Source organism: Bactrocera latifrons, unplaced genomic scaffold, assembly GCF_001853355.1.
Source record: "Bactrocera latifrons isolate USDA-ARS-PBARC rearing strain unplaced genomic scaffold, ASM185335v1 scaffold_25, whole genome shotgun sequence".
Taxonomy (NCBI): Eukaryota; Metazoa; Arthropoda; class Insecta; order Diptera; family Tephritidae; genus Bactrocera; species Bactrocera latifrons.
Genome location: NW_017536074.1, coordinates 1,438,492 through 1,459,662, shown reverse-complemented (window position 1 = coordinate 1,459,662; position 21,171 = coordinate 1,438,492). Strand labels below are relative to the sequence as shown.

The 21,171-nt window shown below is 35.2% G+C and overlaps 1 protein-coding gene across 1 annotated transcript; it reads left to right on the top strand.

Annotated features, from left to right (window-relative positions):
* The first annotated feature begins 7,602 nt into the window (after positions 1 to 7,602).
* Positions 7,603 to 9,539, top strand: LOC108969355 (protein croquemort). Its single transcript, XM_018934006.1, has 5 exons — positions 7,603 to 7,739; positions 7,872 to 8,174; positions 8,231 to 9,039; positions 9,181 to 9,271; positions 9,344 to 9,539. The coding sequence occupies exons 1-5, from the start codon at positions 7,611 to 7,613 to the stop codon at positions 9,470 to 9,472; spliced, it is 1,461 nt and encodes a 486-aa protein (XP_018789551.1). The 5' UTR covers positions 7,603 to 7,610; the 3' UTR covers positions 9,473 to 9,539.
* The last annotated feature ends 11,632 nt before the right edge of the window (positions 9,540 to 21,171 follow it).

Genomic DNA, 21,171 nt, shown 5'->3' with positions numbered 1-21,171 from the left:
TGATAAGTTTTAGACTTGAGATGACAAACCTTAAAGTACCATTGCTGCAAAGTTCTGTACGATATGTTCAATTGTGCTTAATTTATATACTGGAAATTGAAAGAATCAGATGCAAATTAGAGTTGTGTTATATGGGAAGTAGGCGTGGTTGCAGTCGGATGTAACGTACTGAATTGTACTGAAACATAAGAATGTTAGCGTTGTGTTACCTAACGGATTTGGTTGAAATTCATTTATTATTATTGGTGGTGCCCATTTGGTGAAATTTTTTTAAATCAAATAAATTAAACTTTCATGATGTCTCAGGCACTAATAGTGCTAAATTTCGTGATAACGTTTTTATTTATAACTCAAATTATATGTAGATGTAGGTGCGGTTATTTCCTAATTGTTCTAATTTGGATCTTTATACTAAAATTCTAAGAACTAAATTTTAACCAGATGGTAAGATTGAGTGGCATACAGGCTATAATTTTTCCCTAAAATAAGCCATTTAACTCACATTTAAATAAAGCAATTTAGAAAGATAAGTAATGCCAACAAATGATTGCTAATTTTAAAAATCACCTATAGAGTTTCTTATCCGTCAACACCCTTTATTCTCAAAACTTTTCCCGCTCGCAGATTGGACAACTATTTTCCTTGAAGTGTCGTTGAAAAATGTGAACTTCTTTTTGGATTACAAATTCATTAAACAAATGTCAATTTGCCACAAAGTGAATCCGCTTTGTCAAATATTTCACGAAGCATTCGCCATTCTCCGCGCATACCCCCCGCCTCCTCCACGCTGTGAAAAGCGCAATTTCAATATTATGCGCAGGCAAAGCTTTCACCATTTTGCCATTTTCGCTCTCCAATTTCGCGAACATTTACTTAATTTATTTAAGTATAAAATTGAAAGTTTGGTTCGGTCGACGGGCTCAGGTCATTAAAAAATGCTTCTTAACAAGCTCCAAACTTCATAACTGTGCTATAACGGGTTCAAATTATTTATAGATTCTTATCGAGATAGATATAGATTATATATTTATAAATGACCAGGATGACGAGAAAAGTTGAAAACCGGTTGACTGTCTATCCGTACGTCCGTGCAAGCTGTAATTTGAGTAAAAATTGAGGAATCTTAATGAAACTTGATACACGGGTTTCTTAGTAAAAAACAAGTAAGGGAGGGCTAAGTTCGGGTGTCACCGAACATTTTATACTCTCGCACGATAAAGTGATAATCGATAATTTTGCTGTAAAATTAATTAGATTAAATTAGGTTAGATTATGCACTGAGTTCTTCGTGTTCGATATCAGGGACCTTGAAAAATTATAGTCCGATCACGACGATTTTTCCACAAGAGATACCTCAGCTCAAATACCGTGTTTGTGTAAAGTTTTATTCCGCTGTCACCATTGGTTCCTAATGTATATATTATACAGAGAAGACATCAGATGGAATTGAAAATAGCGTTACATTGGAAGAAGGCGTGGTTGTGAACCGATTTCACCCATATTTCGTACATATCATCAGGGTGTTAAGAAGTATTATATAGCGAATTTCATTGAAAGCAGTCGAGAAGTTCCCGATATATGGTTTTTGGTCCATAAGTGGGCGACGCCACGCCCATTTTCAATTTTTGAAGAAAGCCTGGATGCAGCTTCCTTCTGCAATTTCTTCCGTAAAATTTAGTGTTTACGACATTTTTGGTTAGTCGGTTAACGCACTTTTAGTGATTTTCAACAGAACCTTTGTATGGGAGGTGGGCGTGTTTATTATCTGATTTCTTCCATTTTTGAACTGTATATGGAAATGCCTAAAAGAAACGAGTCTATACAGTTTGGTTGACATAGCTATAGTAGTTTTCGAGATATGTACAAAAAAGTTAGTAGGGGGCGGCGCCACGCCCACTTACGTCCAAATATGCCTCTCCTGAATGCGATCCTTGGTGCCAAATTTCACTTTAATATCTTTATTTATGGCTTAGTTATGACACTTTATAGGTTTTCGGTTTTCGCCATTTTGTGGGTGTGGCAGTGGGCCGATTTTGCCCATCTTCGAACTAAGCCTTCTTATGGAGCCAAGAAATACGTGTGCCAAGTTTCATCATGATATCTCAATGTAGCTTGAGTAAAAAGTTACAGCTTACACGGACAGACGGACAGACAGACATCCGGATTTCAACTCTACTCGTCACCCTGATCACTTTGAAATATATAACCCTATATCTGACTCTTTCAGTTTTAGGACTTACAAACAACTGTCATGTGAACAAAACTATAATACTCTCTTTAGCAACTTTGTTGCGAGAGTATAAAAAAGTTCGATTTCGTAGATGGAAGTAATCGGACCAATGCCGCGCCCACAAATCGCCATTGACCGAAAACTTATACAAGGTGCGTTCGAAAGCAAACATGACTTTTTTAATCTAGCGGCGCCTGGTGGTGCCATCTATATGTCGACTGATGCGTTAGAATCTGCTATCCTTATCGATTGTCCAGTGAGAATTTCATGACATTTCACTGATTGGAAGTGAAGTTATTGCGTTTTAAGTGTCAGTATGTTTGTGTTATCGTTGCGAAAATGTGTTTCGAATAAAGAGCCAACATGAAATTTTCGTTTTGAATTGGTAAAACTTTTACCGAAACGCTTCAATTGATGAAACAAGTGTATGGCCTATATCGTTGCAGAGTGCACGAGTGCTTTCAACGCTTTCAAAGTGGTCGTGAGGACATAAATGACGAACAATTCATCAAAAATCAGCCGAAATTATTATTGAAATTCATGGAAATAGAATTGAACATCTCCAAAACATCCAATTATTCTATTTTGACCGAACATTTGGTCTTACAAAGGTGTGCGCACGGTTTGTTCCACACAAATTGACTGAGGACCAAAAATTGCTCAAAATCCAACATTCGAAGGACGATTATTTGACCAAACATCACATTTTAATCATTAACCACACACCGTGTGACTTCTTCCTTTTCCGAAAAATGCATTTCCCTATGAAAGGAACGTAGAGGCCATTCAAAAGGCGTGCACCGGCTTACTGCCGGCCATACCGGCCAAAGAGCTAAAGCACTCTTTCGACATGCTTTTCTGTCCTGTTTATTTTGGAATGCACATTGTAAAGTGCCAAAACTAAGAATAAAGCTGTACTTTTGTACAAGGATTCACAGTAGCAAGGGGCATCTGTGGGATTTTTTTTTTTTTTTTGTTGTTTTTGAAAAATTGGCCGTGGCCCCGCCCTTTTCTAAACGCTTAAGCTATAATAACCAAATTCACTGAGCCCAAATCTTATAGGAACTTCTACCGACAGAGTGAAAATGGATGAAATCGGAGGATAACCATGCTCACAAGAGAGAGCTTTGTGAGAGCCGGTGTGAAAACTGGACGGTGGACGTGACACCGTCCACATTTTGGTGAGACCCCATATCTCGGGACCGGTCCAACCGAATTCGAAATTTGGAACGTTCCATGCGTTGCGAAAATGAGCGAAATTGGACAACAACCACGCCTACTTCCCATATAGGAGAATTTTAAATTCCACTTCATTCGTTCAGTTTCCAGTACACAAATCAAGAAGCGTTTAATATAACGGAATAAAACTTTGCACGATTAGTTTTTCTAGTGTGTGCCATTTTATGACCAAAAACAGTTCAATCCCCTAGGTATCGAATATGTGGATCCCGGTAGCTATAGTTGACTTTGTTCGAAAATATCGGTCAATGTGTGAGATATTGTATGGTGTGTTTGTGAGTTAAAAATGGGCTGAATCGCACCAATATTTCTCTCTGCACCCATATACCTAATGTATGAGTTATATAGAATATATGTATATATAAAATTGCTTAGATTCCGATCCTCAGGGTGACGTGTTACACCTTAAGCTATTTCCCTGACGTTGATTCTTGCAAATGGCAAGAGTATAAAATGTTCGGTTGCACCCGAACTTAGCTCTTCCTTACTTGGAAATTCTAAGTTGTTTTTTTTTAGTAAAAACGACATTTTGTTAATTGCGAGTTTTCTCAATCCAATGGCACCCATAAAAATAAAGGCAGACTAAAATAAAAAAAAATGCGCCGCAGCTGAGCTCTTTTACAAATTTTGGAGATTCAATTTGTATATGCTTTCGAACATTAAAACCGAAAATTTCACGAATTTTTGTGACTAACTTTTTATAAAAGAAATATTTTTCAAAATTCAAAAAAAAAATTGTTTCGAGAAAAACAAAATTTAAATTTCAGGTGTTAGGCCACGCACTCTGAAAACATTACTTTATTTCGTGAGTTATAGCACTCTTAGTGCTGCGGCGGTCCTGGTCTCTCTAACTCATTTGTAATAAGTTTGTTCGATCCAGCTTTAGTTGTTTGAGACACATGTACATTAAACATTTTAGGAACAGTAACAGGTCCACTTACTAAATATTTTGAAACCACGAATCAAAGTAGAAAGAAGCATTTGTAGTTCAAAAACTTTTGAAAAAGTAGCCCAGGCAACGCCTTCTAAGAGGTTTAATTTGAATATCATCTAAAGCGCCCAGATTTAGGTTCAAATCGATATCTCGAAATCTACTCGACTAAAACCGGCATGCAACGTTATCCTAACATTACTAGGTACTCCACCTTATAATCAAAAATTGTCCAAATCGAACCAAAATAAATCAAGCTGTGGGTATCAAATATGTGAACCACAGTAACTATGTATGTTGATTTTATACCGAAAATATCGGCCAATATGTGAGATATGTTATACTCAGGCGCCGTTAATTCGGAGGGTATCCTTTTCAAAGGATAAAGAGATAATTCCTGTAGTTCATATACCATATACCTAATAGATAACTCTTCGCGTTTCCGGCTGACCTTTCACCGAATATATCGGTAGATATGCGAGTTATCTTAATTAAATTTAAAATACATGTCGTTTAAACACAAATATACTAATACTTATGCTAAAAAAATAATAAAATTGGGATAACCCCTCATATAACTAACTGACTTTACACCTTAAATATTGGTGATGATATTTAAGGTATTTCCACTAACGCCAAAATTATAGTAGATAAAACCGGGTCAATACTATCTCTATTTCCTATACAGCTGATATAAGATTAAAAATTCCGGTTGGCTTTAGACAGTACACATAACTAAACATAAAATTGGATATATAATATAGTACTTTAGTTTAGCCAAGAATGTCTGAAATTATTTATAATAATGATTTTAGTCATTCTAACAAACTGTATATCAATATGCCTCAGCGTGAGAGTTAAATATTTATAAAATTACTTGAAAATATCTTCTCGAGTAAAACTGAGCAATGTCAAAGGTCAACGAAACAAGTATATAGTGATTATAGACCTTTCGGGTTGTCAAAATGTGAGATACTTTAATAAAATCAAGTGAAGAAGGATTCGTAAAAATTATAAAATTACATCAAAATTTTGGCGCTGAATATGAATAGAAGTGGTCTCGACTTTGGCCTAAACCTCACATCACAATAAATTTCGCTACTTTGGTTGAGTTTGTGTCAAATATATCTTATTTGAAGATGATTCTAATATAGTTTTCGCTGAAAAGAATATTTTTTTTTAATATAAAATAAACGACTCGTTTTCATCGAAGAATAAATTTTGAATTCTTTTACAACAATATTTTTTTTAATCCATGACAGACTGTTAGTTATTTATAAGTTTAAAAATAGCAAAAACACCTGGATTCAATAATTTTTATCTCAGTAGTATTACACGTACCTCATGCTGTTGCTCAATGTTTTCGCACTTATAAATACGCATAAGTACTTATCGTATACCCAGTCGTAAGAGAAAGGAGTAAAAAAATGAAGAAAAAATTTCCTTGTGGAAGTAAAAGCCCAACTCTTTGAATATAATTACGCAAAATGGGATTTGTACTTTGTGACCAGTTAAGATACCTTTTTTTCTAATTCTTAAAAATGTTTACTTGTCTGTGCAAAAATGTAACTGAAGGAATTTAGCTGTTATTTTACTTCTATGAGTATACTCATAAAACTCTGACCTGATGATAGAGAAAAAAAGCTCACTGGCTTTTAAAGTCCTCTGTATGTATGAGAAGTGATATTCAGTAGAAGTCCATGAAGGAAACTCATTGCAGAACTTACCCCCGATATCGAAGATAAAATAATCCATTGTCACACACCACCGATCTGATATCCAATAGAAATCAAGCATGGTGAAGACTATTCTACCGGCCGAGAAATTGAAGGCCATATTTCTTAACATCACAAGGCCACACGACTCTATGGTGAATTATTGGATCAACTCGATGGCTAATGTGAGCCAAAAGCAGGTTTCACTGCCGACATGGAAACCTACTTTATAGATCAAAGCAAATCATTATGTTAACCCGTTTCTCACCTTAATCGTTTGCTGGTAATTTAATAATTTTTAAGGTGCTTTAATAATAAAGTTTACAAACTCTTACTTCCATAAAGCAAATGATTAATTCCAAACATCGACAAGAAAAAACGTTGACTGCTGCTGCACCCAGGCTATAATACCCTTCACAGATTAATTCTTATATCACAATTTTAATCTGATTTTAAGCTTTAAGTTTGAAAGACAGCTACATATTAAGTCGACTCAGCTTGTTACACAGAAGATTTTTACATACAATGTGACAAAGGTTCCGAGAATTGCAAATAATTCATGATGCGCCAAATAACTTATAACAAAAAAATTTTCAAAAATTGATTTTTGAATGATTTTGCCGTTTTTTTTCACTTGTTTGCATATTAAACTCATAGACTCATCGGCAGTTATAATGCCCTCCTTGAATGTGGAATCGGAATTCGCACGCTTAACCATGTCCGAAGAGACCTGTTCGCTATACGCTTCTTGAAAAAATTTCAGCTTTATCCGGACGAGTCGAGCAAGTACGCGTTTCATAACCAAAATCTATCATCAAACGGACTAACACGTGACTGGCGATTTTCATATTCCTCACTGGTTAATATGTTCTTTAGTTGAATAGGTCGAAGGTCTTCAAGAAAAAGGCATGTCTTCAATGATCTCTCGACCATTTTTGAGGGCTTTGTACCACCAGAAGGCTATGTTTTTGATAAAACATTTAATTGCATTTTAATCGCGAAATATTTGCTGTTGCTATGAGCTCGTAGAGCTTTTAAGATAAAGTCAATTCGATAAGTTGATTAACGGATTCAAATGAAAAGTAGATATTGAATCATTGAGAAGCTGTAAATCCGCCAACTTCTGATAAAATACAAAAATTGTATGAAAACCTTTTACCTTCATTCTCACGTTACCGTTTCAATTTCTTTCATCTTAACTAAATCTATTTCTAACTTAACTGGCCTAGAATATGTCTCATTAGTCTGTCTAACAAAATTTTAAAGTAGTGCTCTCTGAATATCTACCAATCAAGTAGTTAATTGGTTTATTGCCCCTAATCCAAACAGGTGAATATTGCAGTATCGTTACATAAGTTCCTTAATGAATTCGTTGTATTGATAAGATTGAATTATCTACCACACATTGTTTTTGCAATGTCGGGTACTGCCAATCGGCTACTAATCTTGAATAACTTTTGGGTCTCACTTCATTTGCAGGTGCCAAGGTGTTAAAATGTGTTGCAGTTGTTGTGGCGTAACTCAACAGAAAATATGGGTGTTTCTAATAGCGGTTTTGTTCATTGTGCCAGGATTGCTTTTAGTAATTTTGTGGGCAGACTTTATAAACGATAAAGTATACGATGTGAGTTTTTACAATCAAGTTTATCACTTTTTTGAAGAACTTTAAATAAAAAAAAACTTCAAAAAGCAAAATTTGGAAGATTCGTAATTTTAAAAAGCCTTACATTATTATTAATAAGTTTTTGCTTCGCAGATGCTGCCTCTTGGTCCTTGCTCGAACACATACGACAAATGGATGCAGGCACCCATACCGGTCTACTTGTATATGTATCTCTTCAATTGGACAAATCCGGACCAGGTGCGCACAATTGGTGTCAAGCCGAATTTCCAGCAAGTCGGTCCATTTGTTTATAGAGAGGAAAAGCTCAAAGAAGATATAACCTGGCACTCAAACAAAACTGTGTCTTACTATGGACAGCGCACATGGTACTTTGAACCCGAGATGTCGGGAGCCTCGCTGGATGACCTAATAACTTGTCCGCATCTGCCCTCTTTGGTAAGTACCGTGGCAAAAGAATTTGACTTATTTTTAAAATACTTATACTACTTCAGGCCGCTGCAAACGTGGTGCGGAATGAATCTATAATTCTCAAATTAGGTTTCAATATCGTGCTCAATAATAATGGTGGCGCGCTCTATCAGACACACACGGCCGGTGAATGGCTTTTCGAAGGTTTTTACGATGAGTTCCTGGACTATGCTATGAAACTAAATAGTTCCTTGATTGGCCCTGTGGATTCGAATCATTTCGCTTGGTTTCTTAATCGTAACGGCTCTAAAGAGTTCGAGGGCCTCTTCACCGTACACACTGGTCAAGGCGATTTGACCCAAATGGGAGAAATTAAATTTTGGAACGGCGTAAATCACACGGGCTACTATGAGGGTGAGTGCGGTCGTCTGAATGGCAGTACTGCCGATCTGTGGGTACCGAATATTGGTCCCGAAGAATACATCACTGTCTATATTACCGACACATGTCGCATTATCAATCTGGTACCAACCGGTGAAGTTGAAATTGAAGGCATCAAAGCCACCATGTATGAAACGAAACCGGACACATTCGATAGCGGTCAACGTAATGGCGATATGAAATGTTATTGTCCACGTGATAAACAACCCGACAATTGTCCGGCCACTGGTGTGACCGACCTCGGTCCATGCGCTAAAGGCGTACCCATGTACATGTCGCATCCACATTTCATGTATGCGGATGAGAGTTTCGCAAACACGATAACAGGTCTCGAGCCCGATTATGAGAAACACAATTTCTTCATAGTTTTGGAGCGAAAACTGGGTGTACCGTTGCAGGTGAATGCCAATGTCATGGTCAGCTTACACATAAGGAACGACAGTGATATAACGTAAGTAACGTGTTCTTTTGGGCAAGGTTTTCAGAAAATTAACAAATATTTTTTTTTTTTTTTTTTTTTTTTTTTTTTTTTTTTTTTTTTTTTTTTTTTTTTTTTTTTTTTTTTTTTTTTTGTTCTTTTTTGGATCTTTAGCATATTGCGTGACTTACCGGAGTTTTATGCGCCGCTTTTTGTGACCTCTAGTAAGGCTGTTATCAGTAAGGAGTTTGCAAAGGAAATCAAGGTAAGATATGTTTGATCCAAGTTCATATTATTGAACTCTTTATACCTTCTATACTAATATTATCGTCCACAGTTCGCTTTGAATCTGCCCGCGATTGGATTTTATTGCGGATTAGCGTCTATAATTATAGGTGCTATTATTGGAACCGTAGGCATATACCTGACCGTTACTCACAACTGGTATGGCGAATATAAAAAATAAATGTCTAAAAGCTCTTATTGCTTCCAGAAAATAGATATTAAAGTGAATTTTATACTAATCTTCCTAACCTACGCTTTCACTTTTTTAGAGTAGAAATTTAGTAGACTAAATTTAGTACTTTTTCCACATACTGGAAATTCTATATCCGCAGGTTGGATCTTATGAAACAAACTCATCCCTGTATACTACGTATATCGAAAAAACTGGCTCCGGTTTTAGACGTTCATTTTCTTATACTCTCTTTCTTTCTTAATTGAGACGCAAATAGAGTAATACATATAAAATTTCATACGTAGAGCACATAATATTTAGATAAAAATTTTCTGACTGAGTTAGGTATCTAACCTCGAAAACTTTCAATAGGTCTAGCGCCAGAAAGCGTCTTTGATATATTTATATTGCCTGCACATAATATATTCTCTCGGTCAAGCTGAGCAAATCAACCGACTCGAAGGTTACATAATATGGTTTGTTTGTTTGGCCTTGCCGAATATTCAGATAACAAAATAACAGGTGTTCTACTGTTAACATTATATGGGTTCCCAGATTGTCGGAGAGTGTCTGATATGCGATTTTTTGCCAGAAACTCGCACTGTTATATTATAACTTTTCTTGTAGCTCACCCCTGCCAAACATAAAATATGTGTAGTATATATTTAGTATATAGTTACTCGCTTTTTAACTGCGGTGCTTTATTTGTCTCTAATATAACACCTCCTAATAATACCACTAATAAGATTATACCTACATTTAGTTTTTGGCATTGTCGTAGGGGTTTGCGATAAGCAAACACTTTCAACTTACATTTAGGTTGCCCAGTGGAAGAAATTAACGCTTTTATTATTGCCATTAAAACTAATACAAATATTTATGGCAGCAAAAGGCATGGTTGGGGGCAATAATAATTAAAACATACCACTGGTTTTCAAATTGTTTTGTTCATGTACAAACACACAAATTTTACAATACTTGTTCTGTGCTTATCTCATCATATTGATTGATTATATGTGAGATTACTTGCTCAGTGGGTTAGATCGCTTACAGCTCGGTGAAATAGCTGTAAACATACATACTAGATTGATAACAAATATTTAGTAGCAAGATACTAAGAAAACGATAAATTCGGTTGCACCAAAGCTATAATATATAATATAAAGAGATATAAACTATTTTGGTTTTGACGGTCAGTTTGAATAGCAGCTGTCAATCTGAACGATTTCTTCAGATATTGTATCGATGTTTAAAAAAATTTTTTTTTTTTTTTTTTTTTTTTTTTTTTTTTGTTGCTTGAATATCTTTGCAAATTTCGGTGACTTCAAGTGGTTCGATATTTTCGGTTCCCATATAAAAAATATAGTATCGATATCTCAAAAATAGCTAATGGGGTAAACTACATATAAACCGTTCCGAGAATAATAAATACAAAATATTGTATTGAATATTTCATAATTGTGGTCAACCTTTTAATCGGTCCACACATAGTGTCTTACTACTCCTATTTTAATGTATTACGACTAAATGGTGTTCCATTTCGAGGTTCCCTCCATTGCCAGAAATAAAACAGAAACTTCAAATTTATTGGAGAAAATTTATTATCATTTTAAAGAAAATTTTTTGGCGTTAATTTTTGAAGATTATCTTTTTCAAATGTTGGTCGTTTATACACCTCAGAAGGGACATCCGTTGAATCTAAGTTAATGCGGGATCGTCTGCATAGACTTAAAACTTTACATATCAACACAGGAAAAAGTTTAACGGTATGATAACACACGCTCATGGTGGCCAATCCTCAGACCCAAAACGTAAAATTATCTACTTACCGAAGTTTTCTCTCAATATATCCATTGACGGATCACGAGTTTCAATTTCAGGCATAAAATAATCGGTTATGATAAAGTGCGACTAACGTTTCTTGGTTCACGAGCTTAATATGTATGTGTGTGGTATGTGTATTTATTTTTATAGGCCTCCTAAATTTCAGCTTGCGAAGCTGATTGAGATAAGTTACACTTACTACTAAATCTGACTTTCATCCATCTCAAGCTTTTGCTCTAGGTTAGTGTAAGGATTACAACTTTAATTAAAAGCAACGTTAACATATATGTATAAACAAGGTTCATTTATTTAATCATTTAAAATGTAATCACAACAGAAATTAATACTTAGGAAGTATTTAACTCAGCGACAACTACAAACGTAAGGGGCATTTTATATTCCGCGATTAGAGAACAAAAATATATATTAATCATCGATTACTACACTCCATTCAGATCTAAATGGTACACCTTTGCATGCGTTGAACAAAATCGTGGAATCACGTGTGCGATCTCAACGTCAGTCGTCTCTTCAAGTGTCGAAAAACGCTTGCCTTTTATTTTATTTGTACGATAATAAAACGAAGACAATCCGTATAACATCAGGACTTTACGGTCACTCATCAAATCGAAGTTTAGGTGGCCAAAAAATTAAGTGTTTCAGCTCATACAGTCGACTGCAGTCAACTTTCGGGCTTATACGCGTAAATACGAGATTATTTGCCTGTCTGGATTTCATAGATGTATTTGGAAGCGCCGCTATCGTATTTCTTACCATTTCTCGCGTCCGATCGGCAGGAGTATTTCAGTTTTCTTACAGCCAAACCATCTTGCATTATTGAATGCATCCTGGTCCCACTAACTGCCTTAGCTGTCTTAATCTCAAGATAGCTCACATGATGATCTTGCAATATCTGTTTGAGCACAGTATCAAGAATTTCCGCAACAACAACACAATATCTCTCGAAAGTCAAAACGTACTGAGTTTGTAGTACTTCGAAAAAATCAAATTTTTCACTAAAGTTGTGAGTATTCAGATTGCAATACTAGATTTAGATATTGTAGTAGTGAAGTGGGTAAAATAAATGATCACCTAAAATCCGAAAAAATATGTAATCAAAAAATTCCAAATTAATTTTTTTATTAAATACGATATTTTCTATTCTATTCTATTCTATTCTATTCTATTCGATTCTATAATATCCTCTTATGCAAACTTATGAAAAGTGATGTTATTACTGCAAGACATCTAGTTCTCTAGTGATGCTTCTCTCGTAGAAAAGCCAAAATATTTTTCATTTAATATTTCGTCGTAAATAACTAAAAGCACCCTATAGGCATGTACAAAGGCACTCATTTTATGCTTTGAAATATTTCGTGTTTCTATTTTGACTTGTCACTTTGACTAAAGACCATCATGGTGCTTTATAATACTTTAAACCTGAAATTACATATATTTTTGGTTAGAACAACCGTTAGGTGCATAAATAAATATTTATGAAGTGTATAATCATGTACAAACTGCTACTAGTTTGCTGTTATTTTTAGCGATAATTTCGGGTAATATTTTCTGGTACGAAGCACAGCTCACGCTAGCCGTAAACGCGACCGCAAACCACTAACCGTGTGAGCTTCCATGTAGGTGTTGACTTTAGCCCATTAAATTGCATGCCACCGGCCACTAGCGAATGGTGCCTAGGTGTTTTTCGCAACTGCCCACCTACTCACCATTTGTTGTTGATGTAGTGGTTTCACCACCCTTTTGTTCCTACTGCCCAACCCGGGTAAATGCCCTCTCTCCACTTGCAATGTGTTGAAATTGCGCTAACAGAAAGTTAAAATGGCTGTCAAGATGCAAAACGCATATGTTGCATGCTTCGTGCAGCACAGGCAACCGGAGAGAGAAAATCGAAAATTAGTAAACAAACTTACCGTAATCAAGCGTTGCATACTTGGCGGTAACTGGTTAAGTATAGCCTCTCAAAATGGTGAAATTTATTAATATGTTAATAATTGTGTGTAACATGCACCATGCACCATGCACATGCAACAGCAAATAGCAACACCATACACTTTCAACTTAAAATACTTTTACAGCAAAATTATATTACGGGATTTATTGTTTTTGTTGCAAAGCTACTAGTTATGCATTTATGGGATTTTAGCACGCAAGTGTTCGGGCATTAAGTCAATTCTGAGCGTCGACTGTGGCATAGGGCCACAATATTGAGTTGAATGAGAGCGACATTGGGGCAGTAGGGGGGTTAGCATAAATTAATGAGACCAGCAATTGTCGTGTTTCATACGCCACATTCCACTATTTGCTCAAGATTCATCAGTATGCTTTTTATATATTTACTGGTGCTAAACAATTTTTGATTTGGACGAGCTTTTCTCCCATATATGATGTGCAATTTACCGTAATATATGAAGGACTCTCAGACATCTTCAAATGCGTGTTATATAAAGCATAGAAATTTTATTTTGGGTAAATACATACATATATTAATTTCTTCAATTTCCCATCAAATTTATATTCTAATTTTTCTCCGGAAAATCTATCAGGTAAATTAGAAAAATTTAGTTTTAAGAAAAACGCCTTTAATTTTACTCGTAAGTGATAAAGCTTATTGAGCCGAGCAGCTACAATTTTGAAAACTTTTGAAAACTATATAAGATATTACCGAAATATGAAAAAAAACATTTTTTTAAATCATTTTACTCTAGCTGTTCCCTTCAATATGGGTGATAGAAATGGTGGAAAGAGAGTATGAGTGTACGTGAAACATGGATGAAAATAATTTATACTTAAACCTTTCTGAATCATTTTATAAAAAACTTTATGTCTTTAGATCCATGAAAATATTGAATGTGTTCATTAAAATATTAATAGTTGCGAATATAGTATTTTGATAAAATATGTATATAATAAAAATTAAGTTTTCCAGTCACAATGAAGGTTTTGTGCTCGTTTTTCACACCTACAATCATTAAGTGATCTCAACTATCAGGCTCCTTACAGAGAATATGAAAATGAAACAAAGAGATATCTTTGGTGATTAGCAACGGAAAAGAAATTTTATTAGATTTGTAAAATGGAAAAAGCATTATAAAGATAAAGTTTTAAATTTAGAGTTGCAGTTTTAAGACTCTGTCAGAGTTGCACTGCACACTGGGTGACTCCGTCACAGTATCTCGCTCTTAGATAGCCGTAAATGTTGCGATGAAGGCGGGCTTTAGGCGATACATGGAAACTTTGATCTAGCGTTGATTTCGAAAACGATGTAATTAGGAGTGCGGCTGGTAACCTTTAATGGGTTTCTATAGGACGCCAATAATGCTGGCTTGATTCTAGCTTGCTGTGAACGAACGGTTTTGTTGGGGTGTGCCAAAAAGTATCGAGGAGTCACAACTCTTGCATAAGGCACTTCGATAAAAAAAATTCGAAGGCGTAGGTCCCATGTCCTCCTTAAACGTTGCATTTAACCCCAATATAATAATTACATCCAGCAATCCAGCCATTAAGCAAGGCTTTAGAAACTAACGGTGCCGTTATGTTTAGTATTGGAAAACCCTCTGGTCAACTGTCGTAATAGGCCCACAAATCGTTGTCCGGGAAACTGTCGGCGCTGCAGTATACCCTTTTTGTGTTGGAGGATTTTATTCTATTGACACCTTATGCAGTTCTTGGCAAATAACGTATTCTCACTGTGAGTCCTGGGCCAAACAAACCATCAGCCTTGCAGGTGTGTGCCACACAATTAGTGTGTTGTTTGCAGGTATACTGAGCAAAATTTCGATGTTACAAATGGAAGTAGGCGACCCGTGGAGGCATTGCGGTAAAGAAATTTCTTTAGCTTAAGAGAATAATGGATTATACCATTAAGACACGAGTTTAATTCTCCATCGTCGACTTGACCCTCGGCTAACTTGTCGTAATGGATTACAGCAGCGGCCAGCGATTCTCTTCATCTATAATATGATGTATAACGGTAGTAGTTTACGATTTGCCTGGTATGTCGTTCTGATGCAATATGCACCGACTGCGAAAAGCGAAAGTGGCGGATAGCAAAATTCAACGCCGTCAGCTCTCGATCATAAGTGCGGTCCGTTACTCACTACTGCTTCTGGAGGACTTTTCTATATTCTTGGCAATTAAATTGTGATTTCAAAGAATTTACTTCAAAAAAGATTTTCTAGGGCTAACCACCAAGTCAGTCTACAAAATGACCTGTTTTACTCAATGAAAATTTCGTTTTTGTTTTAAAAGCAATACGCATGGACTACTCAAAGACAATAAAAAGTAGTCGCCAATAAAAATATATCGGTACAGTGTACCAATGGATGTGAATAAAGGGATGAAATATCTATAGAAAAGTTATTTTTTCAATGAACTTAGCAATTTAATACGTAATAAAGTTGGGGATGTTAAAGCAATATTTCAAAGCGCTAGATGTGGAAGGATTTGGTTTCAATTATATTTGCAAAAAATGTTTGAAGCTTGGTATGGAAAATTTGAATTTGTGCTTATGGTGATTCTGGGAAGTGAGTTGTGAAAAAGTTTTGTGTTGATACCCAAGGATTTTCTCAGTAACCATTAAATACCAATTTATGAAAAATTTGTCCAAAATATGCTGACAAACTGTCAGACTGAAGCAGCAAATTTTACTATCAAATTAGAGTATCTAAGTAGTTATCTGGATAAATTAAAGGAAAATTTTATTAAATTAAAGTGAAGAACAGAGAAAGAAATTCAATCAGTATGTAAAAGGTGGTTAAGACTTGTGGCTATTTAGCAAACTCACACGAATGCTACGCGGAAACCGTTTTGAGTCAATTGAAAACATAAAACGTGAATTGTTATGTGCATTGAAGGCTTTTCCCGAAATTGACTTAAACAACTGTTTCAATAATTGGAACACATGCCAACGTGGCAACTCTATCGAGGCCAAGGAGAATTACGTTGAGGGTTACGACATTGTTTTTAAAGAATAAATTAAGAATTTTAAAATTATGGACAAATTCTTACTACTTTATGATCTGAGTTGTGGATTCAAAATCGATATTACATATTTCCAAGGCAATAAAATCATTGCAGTCGAGTGTTAATTTTTTATTAAGTAGAGTAATCTTTTCTCAAAAAAAAAATTTTTTTTGCATTTTCTGTTCACTTATACCCATACAATTAATGTAGAATCCACTCTACCATTGGAAGGCTTCGAAAAAGGCTCAAAAATAATAATACCGCTCGACATTCGGAGCGCTCGGAGTGCACACCAGGCACTTTAAACTTGTTTTTTTTTTTTTTTTCAAAGCACACTTTTTAAACCTGAATCATGTTCGGTGGAACTACACAACCGATTTGTTTAATTTTTTTTAAATGTTCACAAAACGCCTTGCTACTAGATTAATACTACTAGATTCATAATTTTTTATAATTTATTGACAGTACAAAATTTATGTAAAAAACCATTTATGTAAAAAAACATGGGGAAAAAATTAAAAAAAAAAACATTAATTATTTTTTTATTTATCAACATTTTTTCATCATTCTAGTAAAGACGATATCCATTTACTTACTTTGTGTTTCAGATGATCCAAATATGAGAAAGCGTGTCGCCGGTGAAAAAACGCATCTCATTCATCCAGCCATTTCTTCGACAGATGTCACCAAAAGAATTCCGAAAAAATTTCTTTATACACTCCACGATATACCTCATGACATGTGAAAAAGTTCCATTCTAGAATAATAATTTCTGTGGAAAAAAGAGTAAAAAAAACAGGACAGATTACCCACTGACCCCTTAATATTTTCGGTATATTTATGTGTACTTATGTGTCCTTAAAAGTTAAAAAATTCAGCATTTTTCTTTAATTTTAATTGTTCAAAGGCAGAAGGATCTAATTCAACGTGGATATTAATTTGCCAAGACTTACAGCACTTTTTGAGCTAACAGACTACTTCCTCATCATTCCTTTTCCACTTCAAAATTCCATACCAAGAAATTTCTTAGAAACTCAGGCTTTTTACCTCGTCCTTTTCAACTTTTCCTTTAGTGAATGCAAGTGTAATGCGAATGACGATTGTATTAACTTAAGTTATGGAAAAATTGCTGCAGCAAAATGCTGACCTAATTTAAACGGTAGAATTATCTCGCATTAAGCCGCAATCTGCGCAAATAAATATACGATATGTGCATGTACAGTGTAAGTGTGTGTGTGCAACATATTTATATACAGAAGTGGAATAGCCATAGCCTATATTGACCGCTTACCTCATTCAATACGGCGCATTGCAACGGCAGTGCCATTGCGATTAAAAAATGCTTAATACATTTTGCATTGATCCGTATCGTTTACTTATTTATAGGTCTTTACGCTCGCATATTTGTAAAATGATGGAAAACGAGGTCAGGGCAATATCAATTCAATAGAGCAACAATGCGCCTTTTCTACAACGCTTGCTGTTGTTGTTGTGTTTATTTTCCATAAAAGCGAAGTGTATTTGTATGTCTGTGAAATTTTAAATAAGCTCACACACTCGTACATGCGGCTGATGCACCGCACTTAGCAGCTGGACCAAGTGACTTTGTTGACCTGTCGACTGTGGTTTGCGGCGCTCCTTGCCCCAACTACTTGGGCAGGCCTTTCACAGCACACCCGCTTCGAAATTTGGCTTATGTTGCCAGCATTTGCTGCCTAAGTGCATTTAAATAAATTTGAATGACAGTGACATGCACACACACACACACACTCAGCCATACTTTGAGAAGAGGAGAAAATGCTAGTATTTTTAACTGTACTGAATTGTAGACTGCGCCTACTCGTGTTTGTACGAAATCGTATATATATACATACTTTATATGTATTAATATATATGTACATAAGTGTATTTGTGTTAAGAGCAGCGGGTTAAGGCAATATTTATGCAACTGTGGTCGCATTTTTTGTTGTTGCTGTCAACAGCAGACTGTCGCTAATGAAATTTGTGTGTGTGTGTGTGTGTGTGTGTTGTTGTTGTTTTTCTCAACAAATACAAAAACGCAGCTGACAAAGTGAATTTATGTAAGTCGATGTGTTGTTGCGTGCAGTGCGCCGGAACGTATGAGTAACATGGCCTGAAAAGCGGGATGAGAGCAGACGCATATACATATATGTGAATTTATGTTGGAGTATGCGTGTGCATACTCGTACCGAGGCTGTAAAAGGAGCTTATAAAACTATTTGCCAGAAATAGGCTCAGAAAAAAGCTCTGAAATGTATGTAAGTACACATATAATACCAACAACAGTTGGTAAAGCGAAAAAGCGGCATTGTATTGCAGTTGTCGGTTGAACCTTTATGCTCCATTGTGATGCATTTATCATTTTTCACGCCAACGAAATATGCAACTACTTGTTAGGTTCATTATTGTTGTTTTTACGATTGTCGCACTATCAATCTGGTTTGTAGTTTTCTCAAGCATTGGCTTTGTCGGCACATTTTTGCCTTAATTTCGACTGTGCGGAAATTGGTTTTAAAACTCTTTAATTGAATGAAATTTTAATTACTCAGTAGATAGACTAGAACAACATAAAAAAGTATTCAGAAAACTTACAAAATAGTGTGGACCATTGCACGCTGTATGTGAGGTAAATTGTATTGTGGTTGTTTGTCATATTTTGATTAAGGGGGTATTCTGGTTTAGAAATTCCATAATATCGATTTTTTTTTTTTTGGCATATTTTTATAGTATAACCCTTCAAGAAAATGCTCCTAAGAGGATTTTTCGAAATTCAAATTATTTTCCGAGTTACAGCTCACTTTGTGACGCGCCGACGAAATCGTTTCGCAGCCTTTCTCAAACTTTAAACTAGTTTTTCTCATAACTACTTTTCTAGAAACGGTGTGCATGATATCTCAAGTTCTACTGAACCGATTCACATGAGATTTTATACAGAGCTTTCTTAGACATTATAGTATAACCTTACGAAGAGCTTTCGAAAGTTTTTTTTTATTTTCTTTATTTTTAGAAAATTCCGAACCACAAAGAAAACTCCACCATTTTGTAAAAAAATTTTTTTTCAAAAACGTTTTGTAGTGCGATAACTACACTTTTACTCTTTACGGATTTCGCATGAAGCATGTAAAAAAATGGATAGTCAAAATAATTTTTAATTTTTTTTATCGCTTAAAAAAATAAATACCTAAAATTCGGGCTTCTAAACCAGAATACCCGCTTAAATTGTTATTTGGTAAAACCCGAGATTGAATGACACAATACATTTTGGAAGCTCACTTCATGTTTGGTATTCTCCGCTTTCAGTGCTTGACATACATACATACTTATATGTTTTCTTCTCACTCGTTTAGCATTTCACTTCTAGCAGAAGATCTGTAAAGAGTGAGGGTAATCCAAGTAGAGGTTATTTTCTCAATAGTATTTTTGGCGTGAGTTGCTGGATTGTTATTTAGGTATTGTTTGACATTTTATCATGAAAAGAACTACGCCTGAACAAAACTTAGAAATCGTTCAACTTCATTACAAAAATTCCTGTTCTGTAAAGAACGCACCTCACTCGCCTTATGGTAATATAACCTGTGAAATATGTAAAGTCTGAAATCTATATGGACGATCCCGCTTTGATTCAGGCCTTGGAGCAAAATATCACTCGTGTCATTCGTCAGTTTTCAGTCGAAATGCTCGAACGAGTCATCGAAACTTGAATTCAATGAATGAACCATTATAATGTGGCCAAAAAAATAAGGTGACATTATATTTATTTTACAAATTCTTTCTTTATTCTTCCAAATCAATTTCATCCCCTTCAAAGTAAGCCCCTTCCGATGCAATGCACTTATGCCAACGGACTTTCCAAACTTCGAAACACTGGTTGTAGTCACTTTCCGGGATGGCCTTCAGTTCCGTCTTCGCTGCGGCTTGAATCTCCTCTATCGTATAAAAACGGTATCTCCGGAGCGGTCTTTTGAGCTTGAGCTTGGTGAACAGCCAGAAGCCGCACGGTGAAGAAGATATGGGTTGAGCTTTTGGCAAAATGATCATTTAATGCAAATTCTTTGCTCAACAAATTTCGACATCCCRAAAAACGAAAAACTCACTTTTAGCAGCTCACAAAATGACACGTATCTCAAACACTAATGAATATTTTGACATTAAATTTGACATAAATGTGACTGACAGTACTAGCAACCTAAAAAATAATAATTCTCTTAATCCTTCGACACGCAGCTTAAATTCAAATGTCACCTTATTTTTTAGGCACAGGTTCTTCGTGGATAATTGCTTCATTTTGCAATTTTACAAAACAGAAAAGTCCAAAAAAGCTATCTTAAAAGATGACTCCCGGTGCCGTTGCTGATTTTGACTCTTCTGAACATCTGAAAAATAAAAACCATATAAATTATTAATCAGTGCAGCTATCGCTGGGACTACAACCAAAAAAAAAAAAAATTTTATAGTTTTTTTTTATCAATGGCACTCCGAAAAAAGTAGTTTTGAGATAAATAAGTGTAAAGTTTGGAGGGTCTATACTTGCGCTACCTGCTAAAACGGCTGTAGAAGCTAAAATAATGTGAATATCCTTCCATCCTATATTCTCAAAGGACCATACTTTCGAATAACCAAAAAAAATAGATTTTTTGAAAATTCTAGACCACCGGCACCCTTACTTATACATTTTTTTTTACTTATGGCGACTGTTTGATTTAACACAAAATATTTTAAAATACATTTTTTGTAGTAAACCTTCCAATAATTTTATATTCACAACTTTTTTAAATCACAATCGCTACAAATAAGCAGATTTCAGCAAGGTTATACAAAATGTTACGTAATGACTATTTCAGTTATGTACAGATGGGGTTGTACATTCAAAATGTTCAAAA

What these genes read in the sequence shown, in the direction of transcription:
- LOC108969355 (XM_018934006.1), top strand. Translation starts at nt 7,611, where the DNA reads ATGTGTTGCAGTTGTTGTGGCGTAACTCAACAGAAAATATGGGTGTTT. An exon ending in GTCCGCATCTGCCCTCTTTG is followed by an intron (nt 8,175 to 8,230) that starts GTAAGTACCGTG and finishes ATACTACTTCAG; the next exon opens with GCCGCTGCAAACGTGGTGCG. An exon ending in AGGAACGACAGTGATATAAC is followed by an intron (nt 9,040 to 9,180) that starts GTAAGTAACGTG and finishes TTGGATCTTTAG; the next exon opens with CATATTGCGTGACTTACCGG.